Raw genomic sequence first — 23,738 nt, forward strand, 5'->3', positions numbered from 1 at the left:
ATAGCCATCCAGAAGATAATAGTATTCATGCCCATCCAACCTGTCAATCATCTAATCAATAAAAGGAAGAGGGAAGTGATCCTTCCTCGTGGCCTTGTTCAGCTTCGTATAGTCCATGCAAACTCTCCACCCCGTGACCGTTCGAGTAGGAATGAGCTCATTCTTTTCATTAGTTACCACAGTGATGCCTCATTTTTTCGACACACACTGAACTGGACTCACCCAAGAACTGTCAGAAATGGGATAGATGATCCCTGCATCTAGCCACTTGAGAATTTCCTTCTTCACAACTTCTTCCATGATCGGATTAAGCCTTCTCTGTTGCTCAATAGTAGGCTTGCTACCTTCCTCTAGCATAATTTTATGCATACAATAAGAAGGGTTGATTCCCTTGATATCTGCTATAGTCCATCCAATTTTCGACTTGAACTCTCTCAGAATACTTAAGAGCTTTTCCTCATCACTACCTGAAAGGTCAGATGCAATAATAACAGGCAAAGTAGATGCATTACCTAAAAAAGCATACCTTAAGTGTTCAGGCAATGATTTAAGCTCAAGTGTAAGAGCTTTCTCAATAGATGGCTTGAGGTGCTTTGGAGACTTGTTCAGCTCCTCTAATCCAAGAGATTCAAAAGGCATATCCAGACTTTGCTTCCAAGGAGAAGCATTCAAATACTGCAAGTGTTCATCATCTTCATCATCTTCACTATCTGAATTCCTCAACAAGGCCTTATCTAAGACATCAGACCTTAGCATGTAATCAAGTTCTGAAGTAACCACAAAATCGACCGATTCCACTTTTAAGCACTCCTCATTATCAGTAGGGAATTTCATGTCATTGAATACATTGAACGTCACATCCTGATCCAGTACTCTCATAGTGAACTCACCCTTCTGCACATCAATCAAGGTTCGGCCAGTAGCCAAGAATGGCCTTCCCAAGATTATGGAAATCTTCGTATCCTCCTCGAAATCAAGAATTACAAAATCAGCAGGAAAGATGAGTTTGTCCACCTTGCCCAAGACATCTTCCACAATGCCTCGTGGATATGTGATAGAGCGATCGACCAACTGCAAGGTTATATAATTAGGCTTTTGGATCAGATAATTCCAACTTCTTGAAGATAGATAAAGGCATCAGATTGATGCTAGCTCCCAAATCACATAAACACTTGTCGAACAACAAGTTTCCAATAGTGCAAGAAATAGTGAAGCTTCCAGGATCTTTAAGCTTCGGAGGCAACTTCTGTTGCAGCACAGCACTGCATTCCTCCGTGAGAGATACGGTCTTTAAGTCGTTGAGCTTCACTTTACGAGAGAGAATACCTTTCATAAACTTCGCATAGCTAGGCATTTGTTCAAGAGCTTCAGCGAAAGGTATGTTGATATGAAGTTTCTTGAAAACTTCCAAGAACTTAACAAATTGCTTATCCAGTTTTTGCTTCTGCAGCCTCTTAGGAAAATGAGGTGGAGGATAGACCTATCTTCCCCCTGTATTACCCTCAGGAGGAGTGTTGACAACAGATGTCTTCCTTGGTTCCACTTCTGCTTCCTTCTGCACTTCTTCTTCAGCCACAACTTTAACTTCTGGAACTAGAGATTTTTTGGGATTTGCAACCTTCCCAGACCTCAATGTGATTGCCTTAACCTGATCTTTAGCTTCCCTTTTGCCTGGTACTTCAGTGTCACTAGGGAGTGTACCAGGTTGTCGATTCAGCAAGGCATTGGCAATCTGCCCAATTTGATTCTCCAAGGTCTTGATAGAAACCGATTGGCTTTTGCACATGAGCCTCAACTCCCCCAATTCAGATTTTTCATTAGATTGTTGCAGCTGGAATTGTTGTCTTGGTGCATATTGCGGCTTCTGAAAACCAGGAGGGTTGTATTGCTTTGCTGCGACCTCTGAAAGTTGCTCACGAACTGAGCTGATTCACTAGAAATAGCACACTGCTCCGTCTCATGGGCACCATCACAAAGCACACAGACACTAGCGATCTAATTAACTCCATAATTAGCCAAAGAATCCACCTTCACCATCAAAGCTTTAAGCTGAGCAGCTATAGAAGTAGTTGTGTCTACCTCCAGAATTCCTCCTACCTTCCCCTGAGGTAGTCTCTGAGTTAGGTTCTGGTATTCATTAGCAGTCATCAGTTCAATCAACTCATAAGCTTCATCGTAGCTTTTAGCCCACAAGGCTCCACCTGATGTTGGATCAAGCATGGGTCTAGAAGTTGCACCCAACACGTTATAGAAACAGTTAATGATCATCTAGTCAGGCATCCCATGGTGAGGAAACTTTCGAAACATCTCCTTATATCACTCCCAAACCTCATATAAAGACTCTCCATACTGCTGCACAAATTGAGTAAGAGCATTCCTGATTGCAGCTGTCTTCAGCATAGGAAAGAACTTAGTAAGGAACTTTTGAGCAAGATCTTCCCATTTGGTGATGAAGCCCGGTGGTAGGGAATGCAACCAACACTTAGCTTTATCCCTAAGAGATAATGGGAAAAGCCTCAACATAATAGTACTTCAGACACATTATTGAATTTGAACGTGTCACAGATCTCGATGAAATCCCTAATGTGCATGTTGGGATCTTCTGTCGGAGAACCCCCAAATTGAACTGAGTTCTGCACCATCTGAATCGTGCTAGCTTTGATTTCAAAAGTGTTAGCCGCGATGGATGGTCGGACAATGCTAGGTTGAATATCATTAATCTTTGGCTAAGAGTAATCCATCAAAGCCTTCGTATTTGGTTCTGGTTCCATTGCAATAAGAGCTTCTTCTTCAACTTTCTCCTCAACAAGAACTTGTTCCTATACTAAAACTTCTTCCTCCGCTTTATCCAGTGTTCTCTTTCGAGATCGCAAACGCGTTAGCATAAACGCTCTCTAGAGTACCTAAAAAGGCAACAAGCAAACAAGTAAGTAAAATATATGAGTCAATAAACTTTAACGAACACTGATGTCAAGCACATAAACTAAAAATTAACATCGAGTCCCCGACAGCGGCGCCAAAAACTTGTTAGGACGAAAACACGCGCTAATATTCTCGCAAGTATACGCGATCGCAAGTAATATAGAATTATTTCTAGTTCATTCCCACAGAGACTGGTTTAGGTTAATTTCAATTAATGTACTTATGCAACAATGGTATGGTTATTATTCAATGCTAAGATGATAACACTTTGGTTTTTTTTTATGACTAAGATTATTAACTAACATGCAGTTAACTAAGAGATTAAAAGGTTGATTTACTTATATAACACAAACATGAGATTCTAACTTCATTATTACTTCATTCAATAGCCTTTTTATTCTTATCCTTAGCATGCAATGATGATGACACTAATCAGACAACACGAAACTAGTAAGCGCCAACTTTAGTTATACGAATACCCTACTACCAGACATCCACAAAAGAGATAGAAGCTGAATAGACACCAATTATGTTGAGACCCTATATGTCTATAGAATTTGACAACATAATGGTTTAATGTGCAAGTTATCTATCGTGATTACATAGGACAAGTAAGATGGTTAAAATTACCTATGAATCATGCATAACAAATACATGAACCTATGCTAGCATGGCAAGTTCTAAACCTCTAAATTCACTGTCGCTTCATTAGAGATTAACACACTATCTTATAAGTTCGCAACGCTCATAATACGAATAAGCACAACAAATACTAGGATATCATACAATCACCACAAACTAAGGTATCAAAACATATTAACTAATAAAATCCATAAGTAAATCCGCTAGAAACCCACGATAATGATTAGCCCATAACCGAACTCATCATCACCGTAAGTTCCGATGAAAGCATGGTATAATAACTAGGTCTGTATAAAATGAATAATAAATAAAGTACGTTAAACAAGAGTATTAGGTTCAACAAACAAGAAATGAGCATCCAAGATTACAACTTAAAACAAAGAATCACAAGAATAAACTAGATCTTCTTCGCTTTGGTTGTATTTGTGCTATAGTTCTTCTCGCCGTCTTTTCCTTCAGCTCTCTTCTGAAAAACGTCTTTAAGTTTAAATAGCAGACCAGTTAATCCAAAAGCCCTGAAAACAGACTTCTAATTGAAACAGGATTCTAAAATCCCGACACGGCGCGGCCGCGCGCTTCATCAGTGTAGGCGCGCTGTCCTTCCACATCTTCGGTGCAGGCGCGCGCTATCATAATGCGGGTGCGCTGACCTTCTGGAAAAAATTAATTTGCCTTCTTTATTTTGCTGGTTCTTAATGGCTTTCCATGAGCAATCTTCACGACACTTTCCTAACACCATTTTAGCAAAAAAGCAATGTTAAATCACCTCGTTCCTGTATATATGCCTGAAATGCAAAACACTACAAAAAGCACATCAAAAACACAAATAACTTGAGTACAAAATATCAATTCAAGCCTTTATAGAGTATTCTAAGTAGACATAAATGCCACTTAACATGTGCTACAAGTATGCTATCTAGGTTTATGCAAAAGCCAACACTACTGCACATGAAGACTGTCAAAAGAGTCATGCGTTATATAAGAGGTACTTTGGACCATGAATTATGGTTTAGACCTATGGAAAATCCTGAACTGATAGGATATTCAGATAGTGATTGGGCTGGATCAGTAGATGATATGAAAAGCACTTCCGGGTATGTGTTTTTACTCGAAAATGGTATATTTTCATGGTTAAGCCAAAAATAAGATATTGTTGCACAATCAACAGCTGAATCAGAGTTCCGACAAAAAAAAACAGCTGAAGCAGAGTATATTGCAGCATGTGCCGCGGTAAACCAAGCAATATGGCTTAGAAGGATACTATCAGAATTGGGTGAAAAACAACAATCAGCAACTAAGATTTATTGTGATAGCACATCAGCAATTGCTATTGCAAAGAATCCAATACAACATAGAAAGACAAAACACATCAAGATAATATATCTCTTTGTTCGAGAAGCTGAAAGCAAAGGAAAAATGAGTTTAGTTCATTGTCATACAAATGATCAACTAGCTGACATTCTTACAAAATCGCTTCGAAAAGGAAAATTTGTGATTCTGAGGAATAAGCTTGGCATACAGAAGAAGTTTTTCAAGGAGGGGTGTTCAATAATGAAGAATATCTATATTTAGTAAATAACATAAATAATTATAAATTGTTAAATATAAACCATTAAGTTGTATAATGTTTAAAAATGTTGATTAATAATTACTATGAGATATTGATGGTATTTATCCATCTTGCTAATTTTGTATATCAGCATGTTATAAATAGGTTAATTGATATTATTATAATTAAGTTGAAGATATATATAATTATAAATACATTTATTCTCTTTTATCTTCTCTGCATTATTGGCATATTTCTCTCAAATATCCATACTACCTTGTAGTGTCCTGACTATATAAAATATCTTGCATATACATACAAAAATGTTTATAAGCATCATTCATATTTAAACGGACCAAATTGTAACCTGCAAGTTGCAACGGCTCACCCTATAAAGTTGGAGGGTAAAACAAAGTGCATAATTATGCATTACATCATTCCTGCTGGCTAGTCATGCGAAAAATAATTTAGTGTTGTCAAAATTAAACATTTTTAATATTTTTAAATTTATTGTATAAATTTTATTTTAGGGGTCAAACGTTAAAAAATTAATTTTATATTCATTTCGATCAAATTAGTTTTAAATTACTGAAAATTAAACAAAATTTAAATTTAATAATATCAACTGACCCCTCTAATGAAGTGTAGATATGCCCCAAATTTAATATTAGCATTTAATTTTAGCAAGTTTGGCCAGTTGGTATATATTCTGTTCCATCTGCAACAAACCAAATACAAATTTTGGTTCGATCGTCTTTAAGATTATTCGTTCATACAACGTTAGCAATATGAGAAGTTATTTGTCCCAACTACACGCTTTTCTGTGGTTGTCGTCCTATAATAATTACTGCAGTGGGAGATATTTATAGTCTTCAAATATTTAATCATTCCTGTCATGGCCATCACCGCTAATATTTCTCCTTATTTAAGTCTGTCGATTAAAACACTATCACCATTTCACTAACATATATAAATATAGTAATACTGATGTTATCGCCTTGAGTAGTGACCGATTTAAGTTAGGGTACATTCAATTTTTATATCCATTTTTCGTGTAATTTTTATAACAAGGAGCATGTATGCTAACACTTATTTTTTCTACGGAAATGTAAGAACTAATCATCCACAATTATTTTTCCTATGGGAATCAGGGAATATAAGGGCTACTCATTCATGTTTGATTAAAATAATTATTTTATATATAGTAAATAGTAATATTGATGTTATGCCTTGAGTAGTGCCTTGGGAATATAAGGACTAATCATGCATGCTTAATTAAAATAATTAACTTTTTTATGATTCTCATTTATTTGTTGTTATATCGCGGATAGATGATTGGCAATAATTGGGAGAAGCTGCCTAAATAGTTAATAATATAGTATTTTCTATATTTGCTCATGTGATATAGAGAGTTTATAGAATATGGTATAATTTTTTTATATTTGATCTACCATGTGTTAAAAAAAATTCAGGAAAAATCACACAACTACAAAAAAAGTCACTTCATACGCAACTCTGCAAACTTTTAATTGCGAAACACCAGGGCAGATGCCAAAATATAAACCCGAGCCAAACATTCCCTCGGCCGCCTAGGTGTTAAGAAACAAGAGCCATCGGTTAAAATTGAACAGTCACAGTTAAAAAGCCAGATAACTAGCTTCAAATGACTAATTTCTAGAATTTACAGTTTGGATTTATCAACCAGTCCTAATTAATTAACTGCTATTCACTTTAGAAGCTTCATTATTTTATGCCTAAGTTTGTCTTTCTCCCCAATGGTAAAGGTAAATTCAAGCTAGATTCCCCTGCATAATTTTAAAACTTATATTTTTCATTAAATAAACATATATAGATGCTCCTTGAGTCTAATATATTAATTAATAATTACCTATAAATAGGGTTCCAAAGCAAAGGCATGCACAACTGCATATTTGTATATTTTAAGCTTAGCTAGCTAGTTTTAACAACTTAGCAACCTCTCTAAATTCGATGGATGCTATGTCGCCGGTATCTGATTTAGAGAGGGCAAACAGGGCGACCGTCGATGGACTTTATAAGGCGTTGGCGAAAGGTAACACTAGAAAAGCAGCTAAAGTGGTGGGAAACGACCTAGAATGGTGGTTCCATGGACCACAAAATTGCCACCACATGATGCGGGTTCTCACAGGAGAATCATCGTATAATGAGTTCACATTCGAGCCTCGTAGCATTAGTGTGATTGATGATCGCGTTATTGTGGAAGGTTGGGAAGGTGCAAAGGTGTATTGGGTGCATGTGTGGACTGTGAACAAGGGAACCATAACGCAATTTAGGGAGTATTTCAACACTTGGCTCACGATAACTGAGTTGCGGCCATTGAGTTGGCTGAATAGCTCCACCGTGTGGCAAAGCCAGCCTAGGGATCTTTTCAAACGATCTTTGCCAGCACTTATGCTTGCCATGTGAACTCTTTACTAAAGATTAATAATGTCATATTGAATGTTTGTGCAAGATGTTTAATCTATTCATACTAGTATCTACTAATAATAGAGGTAGCTATAGAAGATTGGAAAATGTATAATTTCAGCAGTTTCATATGTAATTAAATGGTTTATGTGTCTTTATCTATTTTGCATGAAAATGAAGTTGAGCTACGATTTTTGTGAACATAGTGGATGTCATCAAACCGAGGCGCACACACGCAGGAAGTCGAACCATTGCACCATTTGTTGAGGCACGTAAATGTATGCTAGGACATAACAAATAATTTTTATAGCATATCATATCATATCGAAAGTATGAGCAAATCCCCAATGTATTCACACAAACACTCCATGATAAAGTATTAATACCTCCGTCCCATGAAATTGTTTACGTTTACTATTTGCGCGTATTTCGAGGTATCTATAAAATATAGTTTTATAATATTTTTTTTAATTTTCTTTTTAAATAAAAGTTTAAACATAAAAAAAAAATTCAGAAAAAAAAATTTAAAATTGTTGTAAAATTATGTTTTAAATGAATATTAAAAAGCGTGCCGAAAAATAATGTATAGAATCAATTGGACAGAGGGATATTATTGGTGTAATTATCATTCAGTGTAGACACGGACCTTGTTATTTAGTGATATGAAAATAGTAAGCTAGATTGTTACGGAGATGGTGAACGTCGTCAGTCAAATTTGCTAAAAGTGAGGAGTTGTGATATAATTTTTTTTATGCTTTTGTTTCTTATGATATTGGTGCCATAGAGTATAGCCTAGAGAAGACGGCTACGATATATCCCATAATAGAAGGGACTTAATAAAGAAAGAGTTTTGAGTTAGTTTTGATGGTGATATCAAGGTTTTCAATTAGTTTTGATGGTGACATTGAGGAATTATGTACACACATGCATTACGAATATTCCCTATGTCCGATTTAATTATATATAGTTTTTTTTTCAATACTCATCGATATATGAAGTATATTTTCATAATTTTTTTAAAATTTTATTTTGTGTATCAAATTTTTAATAACAAAATTTTATTCAAAATAAAAATAAGTTATAAAATTATTTACGAAACTATATTTTAAAGTAGTTTTAAAATGCGCGCAAAACTCTCATCCCATGAATACTATCTGCAGGAACATATGGAGTCCTTGGTAAGAAAACTTTGTTAAATTGCTCTTAAAAATGGGTTCTATTTTGTTACCGAAATTATGAAGTTGAGTAAATTTGAGTACCATTTAAAATTGACTCAGGAAAATCTTAAGTTAGTGTTTAGTTTAAACCAACACTTGTTTAATAAATTGTAATTATTAAAAGATTCAGCCACAACCACCGATGAAGGCTTAGATGCAGTAAGAACCAGTCACCGCCTTCACCTCAACTAGAGCCTGTCAAATGGGTGGGTTTGAACCGCTCATTTAGGACCGGCTCGTATCGAAACCGGAGAAAATTCGGACCGCACCGGGCCGGTTTAAACCCACCCAACTCACTAAACTGTACGAACCGAGTACGAATTTCATTTTAATAACCCGGGACCGCACGAGCCCGCACGAGCCGCACGGACCAGGCAACTCGCACAGCCCGCACGAGCCCGCGGGTTGTTTTGTTTAGTAGAGTGCACATTTGTTTAGTTGTTTTGTTTCTCTCTGTAATTCATATACATAATCTTTGTTTTTATTCATTTGTAATATTTTTAATATTTTTAAATTCATAAAATTTATATAAGGTGTCGTCTTCTTTCATGTGTGACTGTGTCTCCCGACTAAAAATATATTAATACTTATAATATATTATCAAGTAGCAGAATGGAAAAGAAGTCTAGCGGTGCAGAGCACGCAGCCCGAGCAGGGTAAATCGCACGAGCCCGCGGGTTTCGTACGCGGTTATTCGCCTGGACGGTCACGACTTCGGTTTCTTCAACTCGTGCCCGGCCCGAACCCGGTTCGCTCATTAACAGGCCGGTTCAGTGTTATGTTTCCGAATGTCCAACCCGTGTGCAGCCCGGCCCGGTACGCACGGACCGCACAAATGACCAGCTCTAACCTCAACTGCCATCGCAACCTCACTCACATACAGCCCCATTCCTCGTTGAAGCTCAGATGCAGTAACAGTCACCGCCTGCACCTCAACTGCCTTCGCAACCTCACTCACGGCCACATTCCCCCCCGTTCGGGGGAAGGGGTATCATTGTGTTTGGATTAGACTTTTGGATTCCTAAAGTTTCAGAAACTGCCAACTACAGACCTAACTCTTATAATTCTTCCAACGAAAACTTTAAGCTGATCACAATCTTCTCAGATTCATAACAGACATAAATAGATTAATTTAAAACGCACAAACTCCATTTAAGGTAGTATGCAGTTTGCAACCAATGTTATATTAAGAACAAGAACATGCAATTTCAAGAAGAAAAAAGGAAGAACATGCCTTTATATAATTTTTGTATATTATATATTCAAATATTTGCGGACTTTATACAAATTGAACACTGGGTAGAGAAGAAAACAAAGATTACACACAGAACAGGGATTTAACTTGAACATGAACAGATAATATTTACAACCACATTCTAGATTATTAGTTGAAGCCTCCGGAATGAACTTTGTCAACCTTGCGAACCCTTTACACTGGAGGCTTAACAAAAATATGTAGAGTACAGATCCCAGCTTCTGACCCTTGAAACTTCACAACTGCGGCGATAACTGGGAAAACAGAATGCCACCAACTATTTCTTCAATTTAAATAAGCATTGCTGTCGAATGCTTTGTATATCATCTTTCAAGTCCCGCTTTCATGCATCCACAGATATACATCTACATTGGAAAATATCATCAGCATAAATTGAAACACAGGCATCTGTCTGCAGCACCTGCAGAGAGCAGTAACTGATAAGGATGGAAGGTGAGGCAGTTCACTGATCCTATCTTCTGTGCCATAAAGGTTGGGGAGTATCGAATTGTGCCCAGCTGTTCACCCTCCATGTTAAACACTTTAATGAGTTGTCTGGCTGATCCACTAGCAATTAAGGGTGCATGTCGGTGGACAGCTAAAGATGTAAGTGAGCCCCTATGAGCATCAATTGTTAAGTAGGTATCTTTGTGGCGTCTGACATCAAGGAACTGAATATCACCAGCCTGGGATGCACTTACAATCTGAAAAAGTAACATTGTATAGCCAAATTAAATTAGTTAACTACTAATCTTATTTAATCATTTTAAGGCAATTAAATCTTTTTCTTTTTCGCTATTTTGCTTTGCAGCAAGGGTGAAAGTTAGTTGATAAAGATACAACATTTCCACTTCACCTTAGCTGGGTCAAGTCCAGGTTGAAATCCAATCTCCACAACTCTCTGGGTGTGTAATTGAGTCGAACAAACAAGCCTGGTGGTATGGATGGACAACAAGTCAGTACAAGCAAACACATACATCCAAATGTCCAATCAAAGTAACGAGACATGCAAAATGATTACATTTCTGGTGTTCGAATGTCAAAGATTCTGACAGAACCATCCACAAAACCAGCAGCAAATTGTCCACTATGAATTTGAGAAGCACACTTCAAGAGAAACGATATGATACATCAGAATGTTAACAATTTCCCATTGGGCAAGCCCGGGGAGATAAATAAACAGAAAAAAGCAGATATCATTCTGAAGATGAAATCATAAATGTAGATGCGCCACAATCAACACTACAAACGCATATGTAAGATATAACTCTAACATAATTATAAAAATGACTGAACTTAATACACTCACTGTAACACAGTGAAAACAAAGGAAGTAATAGAAGGTTTGATAATTAGTAGCTCAATAAAACTCTCCTTGAATCGGGGAAAAATATTACCAACAATACCATAGCCTTTCACTAGAAAATTCTGTAGATCTGATTTCTGTGGATCATTAGAAATGAGTTCCAGGACATGCCAAAAGTGTATTTTTGTGTGTAATAATATTTATGGAAATAGAACTTTAGTATACATTGTACTCCATCTTCAGGAATACAGAATTTTAGTGCGATATCAGTAATATTTCTGCTTTTAATTTATTTTCTTTTTTATTTTCACTTCCCCCCATCAAAGCACTCAACTTTCCGTGCTCCAGATTCAGGACACAGAATCTTAGAGCTATATAAGTATTATTTCTTTTTTAAAATTCCTTTTTCTGTTTACTTCCCCTCATCACGCACTATGGTCAATCAGGGGAAATAAAATTGCAAGACTATGATCTAGAATTTTGTTCTACAACAATAAGATTTAAAAAATACTATTAGCATTTGTATCAGAACTCATACAGATTTTAAGATTAATCATCTAGCTTAAATCAATATCCAATTAGTTCTAGGATGAGAATCTTCTATTGCCATGTATTTTTAAACTTAGATATAAACAAGAAGGGTTAAAATAGACATTTTAGAGGAAGAAGTGTAAACACTTGGAAAAAACAAAGGGTAAAGGTCCTTTTCAACACATATGTTTGTGTGTGCGTGTTAGAGTTGAATAAGTTAGAAGCAAGAGATAGGACCCACCAATGCTGAGACACTGCATTCTGCATCCAAAGGAATAGTATTAACAAGCTGCTCCTTGTCCAGATCCCACACCATGGCGGAAGATACTTCACCAGAAGCATACTGGGGAAAAAATGAAAAAAATGAACTTGTGACGAAAGGTACTACACAACTTATCAAATTTTTAATAAATTTTCCTAAAATCCTGGTTCTGGAACTATATGCCAAGCAAGGTCACTTTAATAAAGGTTGAGTAAATACCAAACACCAAATTGCAAATTAATATAATTTAAAACAGAAGTACCAGATATCCTGATTGTTGCTGCCAATCCACAACGGCATTCACACATCGGACACTAGGTTTATGACCTGGTATAGAAGAAAAAGCAGTTACAAGTTTCTGTTTGCTTCTTACAGAGTAATCTTTCCATATTCGAATGCTTCCATCACCTGCATTGTGCAAGTTATTTATTAAAGTAATGTTGAAACAAAATCTTTGAAGTATATACCAGAAAACAAAAACTGCACAATAGTAAGGAATTTACTTGAAGCAGCGAGAAGCAAGCTATTGTCAAGCTCGTTTATCAGGCAGAGCTTTGAGATACCTTTGTCTGGAAACTCATGATTACTGAAAGAATTTAATATAGTAGCATCTTCATAGTTCCATACCCTACGATGATGTAAATAACAATAACACATAAGTTAATATCGGAATCAAACTTAAAATTTCAACATGCACTTGTAGCATCCGAATTCAGAATTTTTTCATATGTTATTGTCAACTCTGTCTGCATCTAAAACAGGGATGTAGGGATCAAATGCAGATCAAATGCAGAATTTTGACAGACTCATGGATTAAGCTTCTCTACGTATAATTTTATAATAGCTCTAAAATAAACAATAAACAATAAACAATGGAGCACTCAATGAAGTATTAAGGAACATATGTGTATAGTACCATGCAAAGGCTGTAAATGACAAAAATATACAAAAGAACAGAATAGTTTAGCCTCCATGAACTGTTTAATGCCTCTATGTAATAACAGAGCGGGTGTAACCACTGGGCCGATAAGGCAACCGCATTGGGCCCCCAAACTTGTTAGGCCCTAAAATATGAAACACTCTTATATGTTCCTATAATATTTCTTTTTTTTTTAATTTCATTCAAATTAAATAAAGGTTTTTTTAAAAAAATAATTTAAATATAATCGGCATTAAAAAGCTTTAATATAAGTATTATACGTAATAGTAATACTTATAATCATCCTCCTAGAATATTCTTTTAGTAATATGATATGCAATGTACCTTTTTTTTTGACCAAATGATTTGCATTGTATTTAGTTTGTAAGTGCAGTACTAAATGCTCCTTTCATTATTTTCACCTGCTTTTTATAGTAGACCATTTATAGTTGTAAAAGTTGGCACACTTTTATATATGTTTTTTAGCACTCCTATCACCAATCCTAATTTAAAATTGTTTATTAAAAAAGTTTAATAAACAATAATTTCAACAGTTATAAATGTTTTATGTTGTAGTGAAACAAAAATAGATAATACTTATAAAAAAATAGTTTAGATCTTACAAAATTCATCTACACAATTGTCGTGAATTTATTATGAGCGTTAAATTTTTTTAAATTTAAAATTAAATTAATATATTCACATTACTAGAGAAACTAAAATTAGCTAAATTTATATATATACTCGTTGAACATGCATATATGGTATTTAAATATTGAAGTAGTTTTTTATCTATCTAAATATATATTATCATAGTTTTACATACTTACATAACCTAGTAAGTTAACCAATACTTATTTAAAAAATAATATCTAAATAAAGGTTTTCTCAAAAACAGGCAACACAAAAATGTAAAAGTATATCATTGCATATAATTTTCCATAGGCCTCAAATTTGTTATTTGCCTAAGGCCTCCAAAATTTTAAAGCCGACCCTATGTTAATCACTGAATGAAATGCAAATATCAAAATATAACCATATAATAATATGTGTGTGTGTTATAATAATATGTGTGTGTGTGGTCAGGTACCCCTTAGAACTGAATCCGACTTTAAGCCTATGAACTAATATATACATGAGATCCCGTGCTAAGTGAGCCTTATTACCTTTCAGATATCAGTCTAAGATACCTAGAAAAATTAAACTCGCATACATTTTGAATATTCCTTGCCTGCATATTTCATTTCTAAATATTAATTTTGAAGTTCATATAAAAACATCATTTCCTATGGCAAAAAAAAAACATCATTTCCGAGAATTATTTTAATTTATCTGCCTGGGTGTATGTATTAACTACTAAAGTCTACTTCAAATGGGGTGAGAGAGAGAAACATAAACAGCTTACCTGATTCGCTCACTATCATCAGCAGCAACGACAATTGGAGAAAATGGTTGCAGCAAAGCTGTTTTGATACCAGACTCAACTTTTGTATCCCATGTAGCAATAGGATTGTTTAGCTTGTTAACAGCTGCCAAGGTAAAAGGACCAAAAGATTAAACACGTTGAGCAAAAGTTAAGTTATGAAGGTCTTGAAGAAGAACAGGAAACAAGCAGTTACGTAGACGCACAAGTGTGCTGGCATTTGGATATATGGTCAAGGGCATGCTTTTCCCTCTCATCTCTTTTAGCAATCATTTCTTCACTATCCTCTGATGCTGTAAGAAGTGGCTTGGAAAAGTGAACACAGCTCCAATTATAGATAGTAGATTGTGGAAGGAAGCTTCGATCAGAAGCACAAGGCGCTCCACCAGAACCTAGAAGTGGATCAGCTAACCCCGAGTCTGGGGAAGACATTAGGTGTGGCCTAAATTCTAAAGAATAAACTCGTCGCATGCCTGTCGCCAAGTAACTTGGCCTTGGAGGACTTACTGGTGGAGTACTAAAAGTCAGGGGCAAATGTCCTGCAGTTTAACGATGTAAGCCACTAGTTAAATCCAGAAATAAGATAACCAGTTGACATAAAAGCAACAGTACAGTACTGTTATTTTTACATTTAAGGACTTTGGGCCCCTGGAAGCCTGCAAATCAATCGTATCCTCACACTTTCTTATCTTTTTCATTTTCCTAACATTTTATGTTATATACTACATTGCACTGCATGTTTTTCATTTCCGATATCAATTATAACATGAGCACACCACCTTTTGCGGCCATCCTCAAGTCCTATACCCACCCATCATAAACACCTTATTTGATGAAAAAATTCAGTACTGATTTTACAGGGCAATAATAAAAAGCAGTGTGAATTTAGGTGCTGACAACAAGAAACCAAGAATAGAATGAGATATACCTGCATTCATATCAAACCAAGATGATGAACGAGCTAATCCGGCAAGACTATTGATTGGGGAAGTTATTGATTCACTTGGCCTTGTATTTCCAGCAGAGGATTTTACGGATTTTGCCACAACTTGTTCTATACCAATAATTGATAGTACTCGCCTCCCAAGTCCTGCAATGCGTGGTGAAGGATCCTTTGCAAGAGTACACATTGCAGACACACACTGTGAATACAAGGCGTTATCCAAGTGCTTTGATCTCATATGGTTACCGATGCCATTACAGTTATTCATTATCCCGGAATCTGAATGTAGAGAAGAATCATCAGAAACTGGGGATCCATGCATTATTCCAGAACTAGCTAGGGGGCTACTGGTAGAGGCCCTTCCATCACGACTCACCGATTGGCTGTCACCACCAACTCTCATAACAGGGCCAATATGCGAATACTGATTAGGAGTAGTATGGCCACTAACTGTACCCTTGATAGCAAAAGATGGCAAGGAGCTCAAAACAGAATTAGACTGAGGTTTCCACATTGCCGCTGCAACTGATTTCAAGTGCTTTTTGTGGCCAAATGCAAACCGTGCCAAAGCTGCCAAAAAAATAATTTAACAAAACTGAAAAGCAAAATATGAGGTCTTTCTAATTACATATTAACTGAATTGCTATTCCGCAAAATAAAAAAATAACAAAAAAATTGCATATTTTTGGACATCAAGTCAACTTTTACTACAATGTAATCTGAATGTCAGCTCTACTTCTGAAACCAGCAACGTTTGAAGGGAGAGATTTTCAAAAGGTTTACCATATGCAATATCTGGGAAAAAAAAGTTCCTAGCACATTAGATAAATTAGCTGTAAAATTGATGCATACCTACGGCAATCTCTGTCCTGACTAATGGACTCCCATCTGAAACAACATTCAAAAGGCTCTTTACAATGCTAATTTCAGCCTTTACTTTTTCATCATCATCATCATCACACTCTTCATCTCTAGCCGAGTCAAATCCAACATTAAGTAGCGTACCCAAAGCAAATATAGATGCAGCTCTGACCTGAAATGTTAACCATCCTTACTAAGTTAGTACTAACACATATCCAGATTATCAATTTTGGAAACACAAATGCAAAAAAGTTGTGATGAACCTCAGGTTGGGGCTCAGAAAGTAGATGTGCAAATATAGAGGGGGCATCTGCTTGCAATCCAATAATTTGTGCCTCACTAAAATCTTCCCACAGCTTTCCAAGACAAATACACAACCACTGTAGAAATAGTGGCTCTGCTGGTGCATCATTTGGGGTTGGACCCTGAATATGATTTAAGCAGACATGTATCAGACCAGCTTCAGTGCAGGCTTCCTGGCCCCGTCTATGTCCATCAACAATGACTGCTAAAACAAATGCAGCCATTGCACGCTGTTCTGGATAGGCTTCCACACTATCAAGAAACCTAATAAAATATGTATGCCCACCATCCTTAACCAAATCAACCTGACAAGACTATCAAGACAAAAGATAGTTTCAGTACGTACCAAGTACGTTTCAAGATTTGGGTGTAGCAAAAGCCACAAACATTTTAATTTGGGAAATTATAAAACAGACCTTGTCAAGTGCAAGGATCTTCGTCCAAATAAACACAAGAATTTGTCGAAGTTCTGGAGTAGTTGTTTGCAACAGCTTTAGGACATACGGAAATATCCCCACAGACAAGGCCTGCCAGAACATAAAATTTATCAGCATATAATAAGACAATCATCAAGAGAAAGTAGAGGTGAAACTTGAAAGGTTAATACCAGATCTACAGCCCATGGCCCCATATCGAGAAACCTTCCTAAAAGCACCAGAGCATGGACACGATGGCACTGACTGAGCAAAACCTAGAGGTTGGCATGGTTATTAGTATTTCACGGCCAGTAAGAAGCTGGGGATAACATAGATTATCTATTAAAAATCGAAAGCCAATAAAACGAAAATATATCCAAATAAAAATTAAAAAAAATTCTAAACCAAAATATATCAAGAACATCAAATAAAAATACATCAAGAATATCACAAGTCAGGACGATCAGAATGAGCAAAAATAAAAAGTTCAAATAATGGCAAGCAATTAACCAAAGAATTCTAAACCCAATAAGACAAATACATATCCAAATATTCTACAAGTCTGACAAAAACATGATGAAGAAAGATGGCTCATGTGCTTTCTCAGTTTCATTAAAGAATAGAAATCGTGCAGAAGATATTACAGGATACTATGTAAACTAATAATTTAAACAAAGTTATGTCCCATGATGTGTTCAATATATTAAAATAGTGTTCCAATGGAGCCTGGACTACCTTTTTGTTATTCAAAGGCAAAAATTCTAATAGGATCAGCTAATTTCTAGTAACAGGTAACACTTAAACATACAGAGAATACAAGATATCAAGGAAAGATATGAAAGAGAAACAGCTTCTACAAAGTTGAAACTTCAAGATGCATATTGATTTATAAGTGAGGTATACATTTTTGTTTTATTAATATCAAATCATTACCATATATCCAGGGTTAGTGGGTTACCATTCCAGTAAAAAAAAATCTTAATATAAAATGCTACGGATGTCAAGCAAGAAAGAATGAGACAAAGAAGTAACTGTTGACTCCCTAGTCTACTACCCCGGGTCGGTTCGGCTTGGTTTTAACCAGAAAAGCTTGCCAAACAGTATATGTCAGTTCGGTTTGTACCTATTAACCGTAACTGAACCGTTTGGAACAGTTTTTTCGGTTCGGTTAACCGTTAATCGGTTTCGGGTTTTTTTCAGTTTTTAAATTTGAAGAATTATAAAGTTACGACTAACTAAACTAGGTAATATCGTAAGATTGTTCAAGGCTTGTGTTGTGTTGGCATAATCAAACTTAAACAACAGTCTTTCCATTCTTCCTGCTACCTTCTTTGGTAAACGAATGGCAGACTAGAATTAGTTCAGCTACTTGTTATGTGGCTTTCATATGGTTGTGCGCTATAGTTGGTATAGATTGTTGCATATACTATTCTTCAGGCTACAAATCTACAATGAGTATTTAACTGAAAAAAATTATGTTGTTACACGTGATGCTAATACTAAGCTGTCAAAAATTTAATTCTACAAGACACCCTTGAGGCTATTCTCTGGCTAAGATTCTTTGTCAAGCTCAAAAAGATTAAGCTCAATTTCTCCTACGTACACCACACTGGAAACCTGGAGTGCTAGAATAGAACCTGGATTACTATTGTCTTCAACCATATAAAGTTAAGACAGTGTCGTATTTACCAGCAAAGTCCTAAAATTCAGAGGGGAAGCCTTATTAATCAGAAGCCCTGCTAGTAAGAGAGAAGATAACTGGAATTTTAAAATCCTGCCTATATCCGTTTTCATCCCTAAAATATTATAAAAATGTTAATGAAATTTTCAAGAAATTAAAAAAATCACTAGTATTATACATATTTAAAATACATAAATTAATAATTACAAAACAATATAAGATATTTGTACAAAATTGAAAAATCATCTATTAAGTGTGTATAAAAACAATTATGATGCTTCATGTAAATCACTAGAAGGTACCTTTAAGAGCAAATCCAATGCAAAATAGCTATAGCTATTGTTATAATTTGACACCAAAATGTTTCTTTTGTTGTTAAAATAGAACTTCAACTCCAATGCTAGTTGCATTTTGCATCCAAATAATTCCTAATTTAACTAAAAATTTTTTCTCCTAGATTTTAGATAAAGTTCACCACTATGCATGACATTTATGGTTACTTGATGATGTGGAATGGATGCATAAATGCATCCTTGGTTTCAAATTTAGAACTAAGGATGCATTTATGCATATTTGCATCCAAGGATAGAACCCCTTTGAAGTTAAAGTTTTTAGCATTTGGTTTCAAATTATAGATATGACACCACTTATAGCATTGCACTGGACTTGCCCTAATACCTAGAACCAACTAGGTATTATGCATAGGTCCAGTAATGTAAAAGATGGAACTTCATATTTAATGTAAGAGATAAAACTTAATCTTGTACACACTTGTACCATTTTCAGTAAGTCTAATGATAGGGATATAGACTGCATATGACGTAAAATTCATCAACTGTTTGTTAAATAATTCATCAACTGTTTGTTAAATAGTGACATGACCTCAGAAAGCTGAATGCTTTTTATTTACAAAGATAAAACACATATTGACCTAGTTCAGTGCACCTATATACTACATAGAAATAGCAATACCTGGAGAACAATAGGTAACTGTTCAGGTGGCTTCTTATGTTCGGATCCATGATCAAGCCACACCTCAAAAGCTGTCAACTGTTCCGTGAAAAAGGGACTCGGCTGGGCTCGAAAAAATTCCACAAAAGACGGTAAAACAATAAGCATCGTGTCCCACATATCTAGATGCATTCTACTTATGCACATGCTTATTAAAGGATTTTAACAATACATACTTGAAACTCAGCATTTGGATCCTCAACTAATCCTGGAAGCTGAGAAAGACAAATTTCTGCGGCCATATCCCATGCATCCCTGCAATTACCTAAAGTTTCAAAAGATAGCAATTCAAAGATTCACAGTTCTTTGAGAATGGAAGTCCACGAACCACATATGATGTTGATGTGTAGCAGGCAACATTGGATGCGAAATCGGAGAGCAATTTGCAGAACGCATAATCCTCTCTGCAAGTAAGAAATTTCGAAATAGACTGGCAACCAACAGATCCTGTCGGAATAATCTCTGAAATAGATCTGCAGAATGAGAACTCAAACAATTATGACACAATCTTGGCAGATAAATTGACACATAAACTCACTTTCTACCAAAAATATCCTCGTGTACCGTGTGGTAGAACATTCCACGCAATTGTGTCTGTCACTGCTGTGAATATCCAATTCAGCTCCCCAAGCAGTGTTTTTCTATCTGTTTGTCGACCAGGTATTCTATCAATCAGTGAATAGTCAAGAGACTCGTGAAGCAGCGAGCGAGTGCAGAACCTGAAAAGCATTATAAAATTGAGATACTTTGGAAAGGGGAGTCACATATGTATTTTAAAATAATTATTACATATCAGAACCAATTAAGGTGGTATAATTGTACAAAACATCATCGAATGACCACTCTGAGCACAAACAACCATGATAATTATATGAATCCTAATATTGAAATTCAACAACTACAAAAACCCAATTGTCTCCTTTAAAAGTTCAAAATTATAACAAAAACGGGATGCTGCTAACACAAAAATGAGAAAGCAGATAAGCATACTACTATTCTATCATTGATAAGCGGCATTTTGTAGTATTCAACGGTTTAATCATATCATGAGAAGTAAATTTTTTGATATTTCTTTCTTCCACTCACTGACCCTAATTTTCTTCCACTTTTGCGGAGTACGAATTTAACAAGTTTTGAGAGTTGCAATGTTGCTTTATTAAACATATTTCATACAGGATGGACAACAATAGTAACATACCCTGATAGTTACAAAACATAATTAGTAGAAGACCTAATCATATAAACAAGAAAAAGAAGAATTGTTACCATCTCAGTGCCATCTTGATAGGAGTGGTAAGACAGGACGTAAATATATCGGCAGGGAATTCTACACTTTGAGGAAGTGTCTCGTGGGCTTCACAAGCTGCCAATAGGATGCAATCCCTAGCAGGAGTTCCAGCAGAAGAGCTGGTAGGAATACAATCTTGGAGCTGTTCATAGTCAAATATAAGAATTGTGAGAGCTGTAAGAAAAATTATATTGACTCCACAACATTACAACTTCAAAGATCCAAACAAGTCAAACCAAGTTGTCTATACCTCAATAAAAGCATTTACAATCATTCCAGCAGCAGAGCAGTCAAAAACATATATTGAAGGTGTCTTTAACCAGGAGTCAAGTTCACTGATGGGTAACGGGATGTATTGAGTATAACTCTACACCATATGTTGAAATGACGTTAAGATCTAGTATAAGGAAAGAACTGAATAGAAGGCGCTAAGTTACAGATCAGCAGGAAACCTTATTGAATAACCAAATTTCTCCATTGGCAGTTGGCTTTGGCACACCATGTCCATTGTAGTGAAACAATACCCTCTCTGACTTGGCATATTTACGACATGTACTACAAAGTTTCTTTACTTCTTCAACAGTAGGATCTAACTGAATCTTATATCTTGCCTGACATATTAATTATTTGGATAGTAACAAGACCAATATGAAAAAAAAAATCAATAATTGATAGAAAGAAACAGTAAACACTATACTAACCTTCGCTTGCCACCTTTCATACTGATAGCTCAAAGTTCTACCAATTGTTTCAAGTGCCTTTTGAGGTGCCATAGAAAATGGATCTGCATATCAATGTCATACGGTGCTTAAAAGAAATGTAAAATTGATAAAGAGGCTTACTTCAGTCATATAAAGGATACACTTGCTTTATCACACTTGGAGGTGGAGGAGGGTGATTTCTGAAATTAATCACCACCTTTACTGGTGAACAGTGCACCACAATCTACTCTAAACATATACTCAATGAAATAGAATGACATGTCCATACAGAAATAATCCTATAAAGTAGAGTACAAGAGATGATTAGGCCGGGATAATGTACCTATCCAGCACTCCATCCTGGCACAAGGTGATATCTTTATTACATCAGGAGGATCAACTGTAATATTTAAACATAGAACAAGCGCAACACATCCTGTCTTCATCTGCAAGAAGAATTCACTAAAATATGTAAGGCGGAAATAAATTTGCAGAAGACAACCCTAACGAAAACATAAAAGAAAGTTAAGAGAAGGAGAAAAACAAATAGGAACATAATGAAGCATGAACTTCGATTATACACTCTTCTCACCCTACTAAGAATGTCAAAGCCACGGGAAATAGTTGTAATCAAGTTTCTCTTGTTCATTTTTTTAGCAAGAAGTTAGTGTTGCTCTTAGGAAGTGGTAGCTGTTCCAGTACACAAACAAGGTGGGTTGGGGTTTAGGAGGTAGTGAATTGTACACTTCACTTTATTTTGCACATCCTCCCAGGATATACACATCTAGGATATCCTGCTAATAGACTAAATAAAACCTGAAAAACTTTACAAATGCAGCTAACACAATGTATACGCAAATAATACATAACCTGTTTTCCAAATTCTTTTGCTTCCAATTATAAATTCATGGATGCAGATCGTATAAACATATAAATCAAATTAGCACAATTATAAGCCACGAGGCCAAGAACGAAAAAAATGTAACAAGTAATCATCTCAAAAAATTTCCTTGATATTATAAAATTTGAAATTTACAAATCGAATTACTTTAAACAAACATCTTTAACCAATTAGTTCAATTTTCAATGCTTTTTTAAGACATCACAAAATATCCCAATATATAATTTACTTCAAGTCGAGTCATTTAAAATCCAGTAAACAACAAAAAACACAGCTCAACAAACAATTCACACAAAACTTACTCTATCCTTCGGCCGCCATTTGGACACCAACCCCGTATTCGACGGCCCAGCAGGCACACTAACTTCAAAAACCTCATGTCTACCATCACACAACACACTAGTTTGTGGCAAATACGCCATACTCGTAACCGTACCCCCACTCCTATCCCCAAATCCGCTACTAACCACATCCAAATCCCCTCCATTCCTCTCCTCAACCTCCTCCTCATTCACACTACACTGATCCAAATGATTTGAAACCAAACTAACTGATTGCGAAAATCGAGAAGCCATCAAATCGCCTAATGCCATCCAACCCAACTTAATTCACTCTCTCCTACCAAATCAATCATTCAATTCAACTTAATTCAACCTTTCCCTAACCGAACCTTCATCATAAACATCAATCATAAACTCTACCTCTACCAATCGGAAAAATCGGAACTTTTCGAGTCAATTCGAGTAAAGAAACAGAGGTTTATGCTTAACTACAGCTCAATTGAAGTATAGATACAGATAGTTATAGTTGTGTGTGTATATATAGTTGAAGTGTATGTATATGTATGAGCTCTGGAAACCCTAAACGAAACCCTAGGTGTGTGTGGATGATGAAGAAGAGAAGAGAGACTCGAAAATGTGTTATGTGCTATATGTATGCACTATGCAATAGTGTATCTATGTATTTTATTGTTTCCTTTTTAGCTTTATAGTTAGCTCAAATTAATCTTTTTAATTATTTTTTGATAGTATCAAAATACAATTTCATTTACTGGATATTGAAAAGCAATAATATTATAATTTCAATAATATTATAATTTTTTAGATGTATTTATCAAAAATTTAATAAAGTTTAATTTAAAATATTTTTAATAAAATTTAAT

The 23,738-nt window shown here is 35.5% G+C and overlaps 2 protein-coding genes and 1 non-coding gene across 3 annotated transcripts; 2 read left to right on the plus strand and 1 right to left on the minus strand.

Annotated features, from left to right (window-relative positions):
- Positions 1–2,278: 2,278 nt before the first annotated feature.
- On the plus strand, positions 2,279–2,385 carry LOC141694259 (small nucleolar RNA R71). Its single transcript, XR_012563579.1, has one exon. It is a non-coding gene; the product is annotated as a small nucleolar RNA R71 (small nucleolar RNA).
- Positions 2,386–7,050: 4,665 nt separating this feature from the next.
- Positions 7,051–7,672, plus strand: LOC141693912 (wound-induced protein 1). The gene has a single exon (XM_074499100.1). It carries the CDS (start codon positions 7,103–7,105, stop codon positions 7,556–7,558), a length of 456 nt encoding a protein of 151 aa, XP_074355201.1. The 5' UTR covers positions 7,051–7,102; the 3' UTR covers positions 7,559–7,672.
- A 2,309-nt stretch (positions 7,673–9,981) lies between these two features.
- LOC141692989 (regulatory-associated protein of TOR 1-like) lies at positions 9,982–23,514 on the minus strand. The gene is made up of 23 exons (XM_074497968.1): positions 22,879–23,514; positions 22,019–22,121; positions 21,676–21,758; positions 21,427–21,585; positions 21,225–21,341; positions 20,953–21,116; positions 20,251–20,405; positions 20,015–20,159; positions 19,863–19,941; positions 19,648–19,749; positions 17,186–17,269; positions 16,995–17,105; positions 16,539–16,892; positions 16,267–16,447; positions 15,400–15,984; positions 14,678–15,010; positions 14,454–14,577; positions 12,633–12,757; positions 12,392–12,537; positions 12,109–12,210; positions 11,052–11,137; positions 10,887–10,962; positions 9,982–10,734 (listed from the first exon to the last, which is right to left on the minus strand). Exons 1-23 carry the CDS (start codon positions 23,167–23,169, stop codon positions 10,414–10,416), a joined length of 4,026 nt encoding a protein of 1,341 aa, XP_074354069.1. The 5' UTR covers positions 23,170–23,514; the 3' UTR covers positions 9,982–10,413.
- Positions 23,515–23,738: the final 224 nt, after the last annotated feature.

The sequence above is a fragment of the Apium graveolens genome, chromosome 10, assembly GCF_009905375.1.
Source record: "Apium graveolens cultivar Ventura chromosome 10, ASM990537v1, whole genome shotgun sequence".
Lineage (NCBI taxonomy): Eukaryota > Viridiplantae > Streptophyta > Magnoliopsida > Apiales > Apiaceae > Apium > Apium graveolens.

What these genes read in the sequence shown, in the direction of transcription:
- LOC141693912 (XM_074499100.1), top strand. Translation starts at nt 7,103, where the DNA reads ATGGATGCTATGTCGCCGGTATCTGATTTAGAGAGGGCAAACAGGGCG.
- LOC141692989 (XM_074497968.1), bottom strand. Translation starts at nt 23,169, where the DNA reads ATGGCATTAGGCGATTTGATGGCTTCTCGATTTTCGCAATCAGTTAGT. An exon ending in TTGGTTTGATATGAATGCAG is followed by an intron (nt 15,011 to 15,399) that starts GTATATCTCATT and finishes GTTAAACTGCAG; the next exon opens with GACATTTGCCCCTGACTTTT. An exon ending in CTGGACTTGACCCAGCTAAG is followed by an intron (nt 10,735 to 10,886) that starts GTGAAGTGGAAA and finishes TTACTTTTTCAG; the next exon opens with ATTGTAAGTGCATCCCAGGC.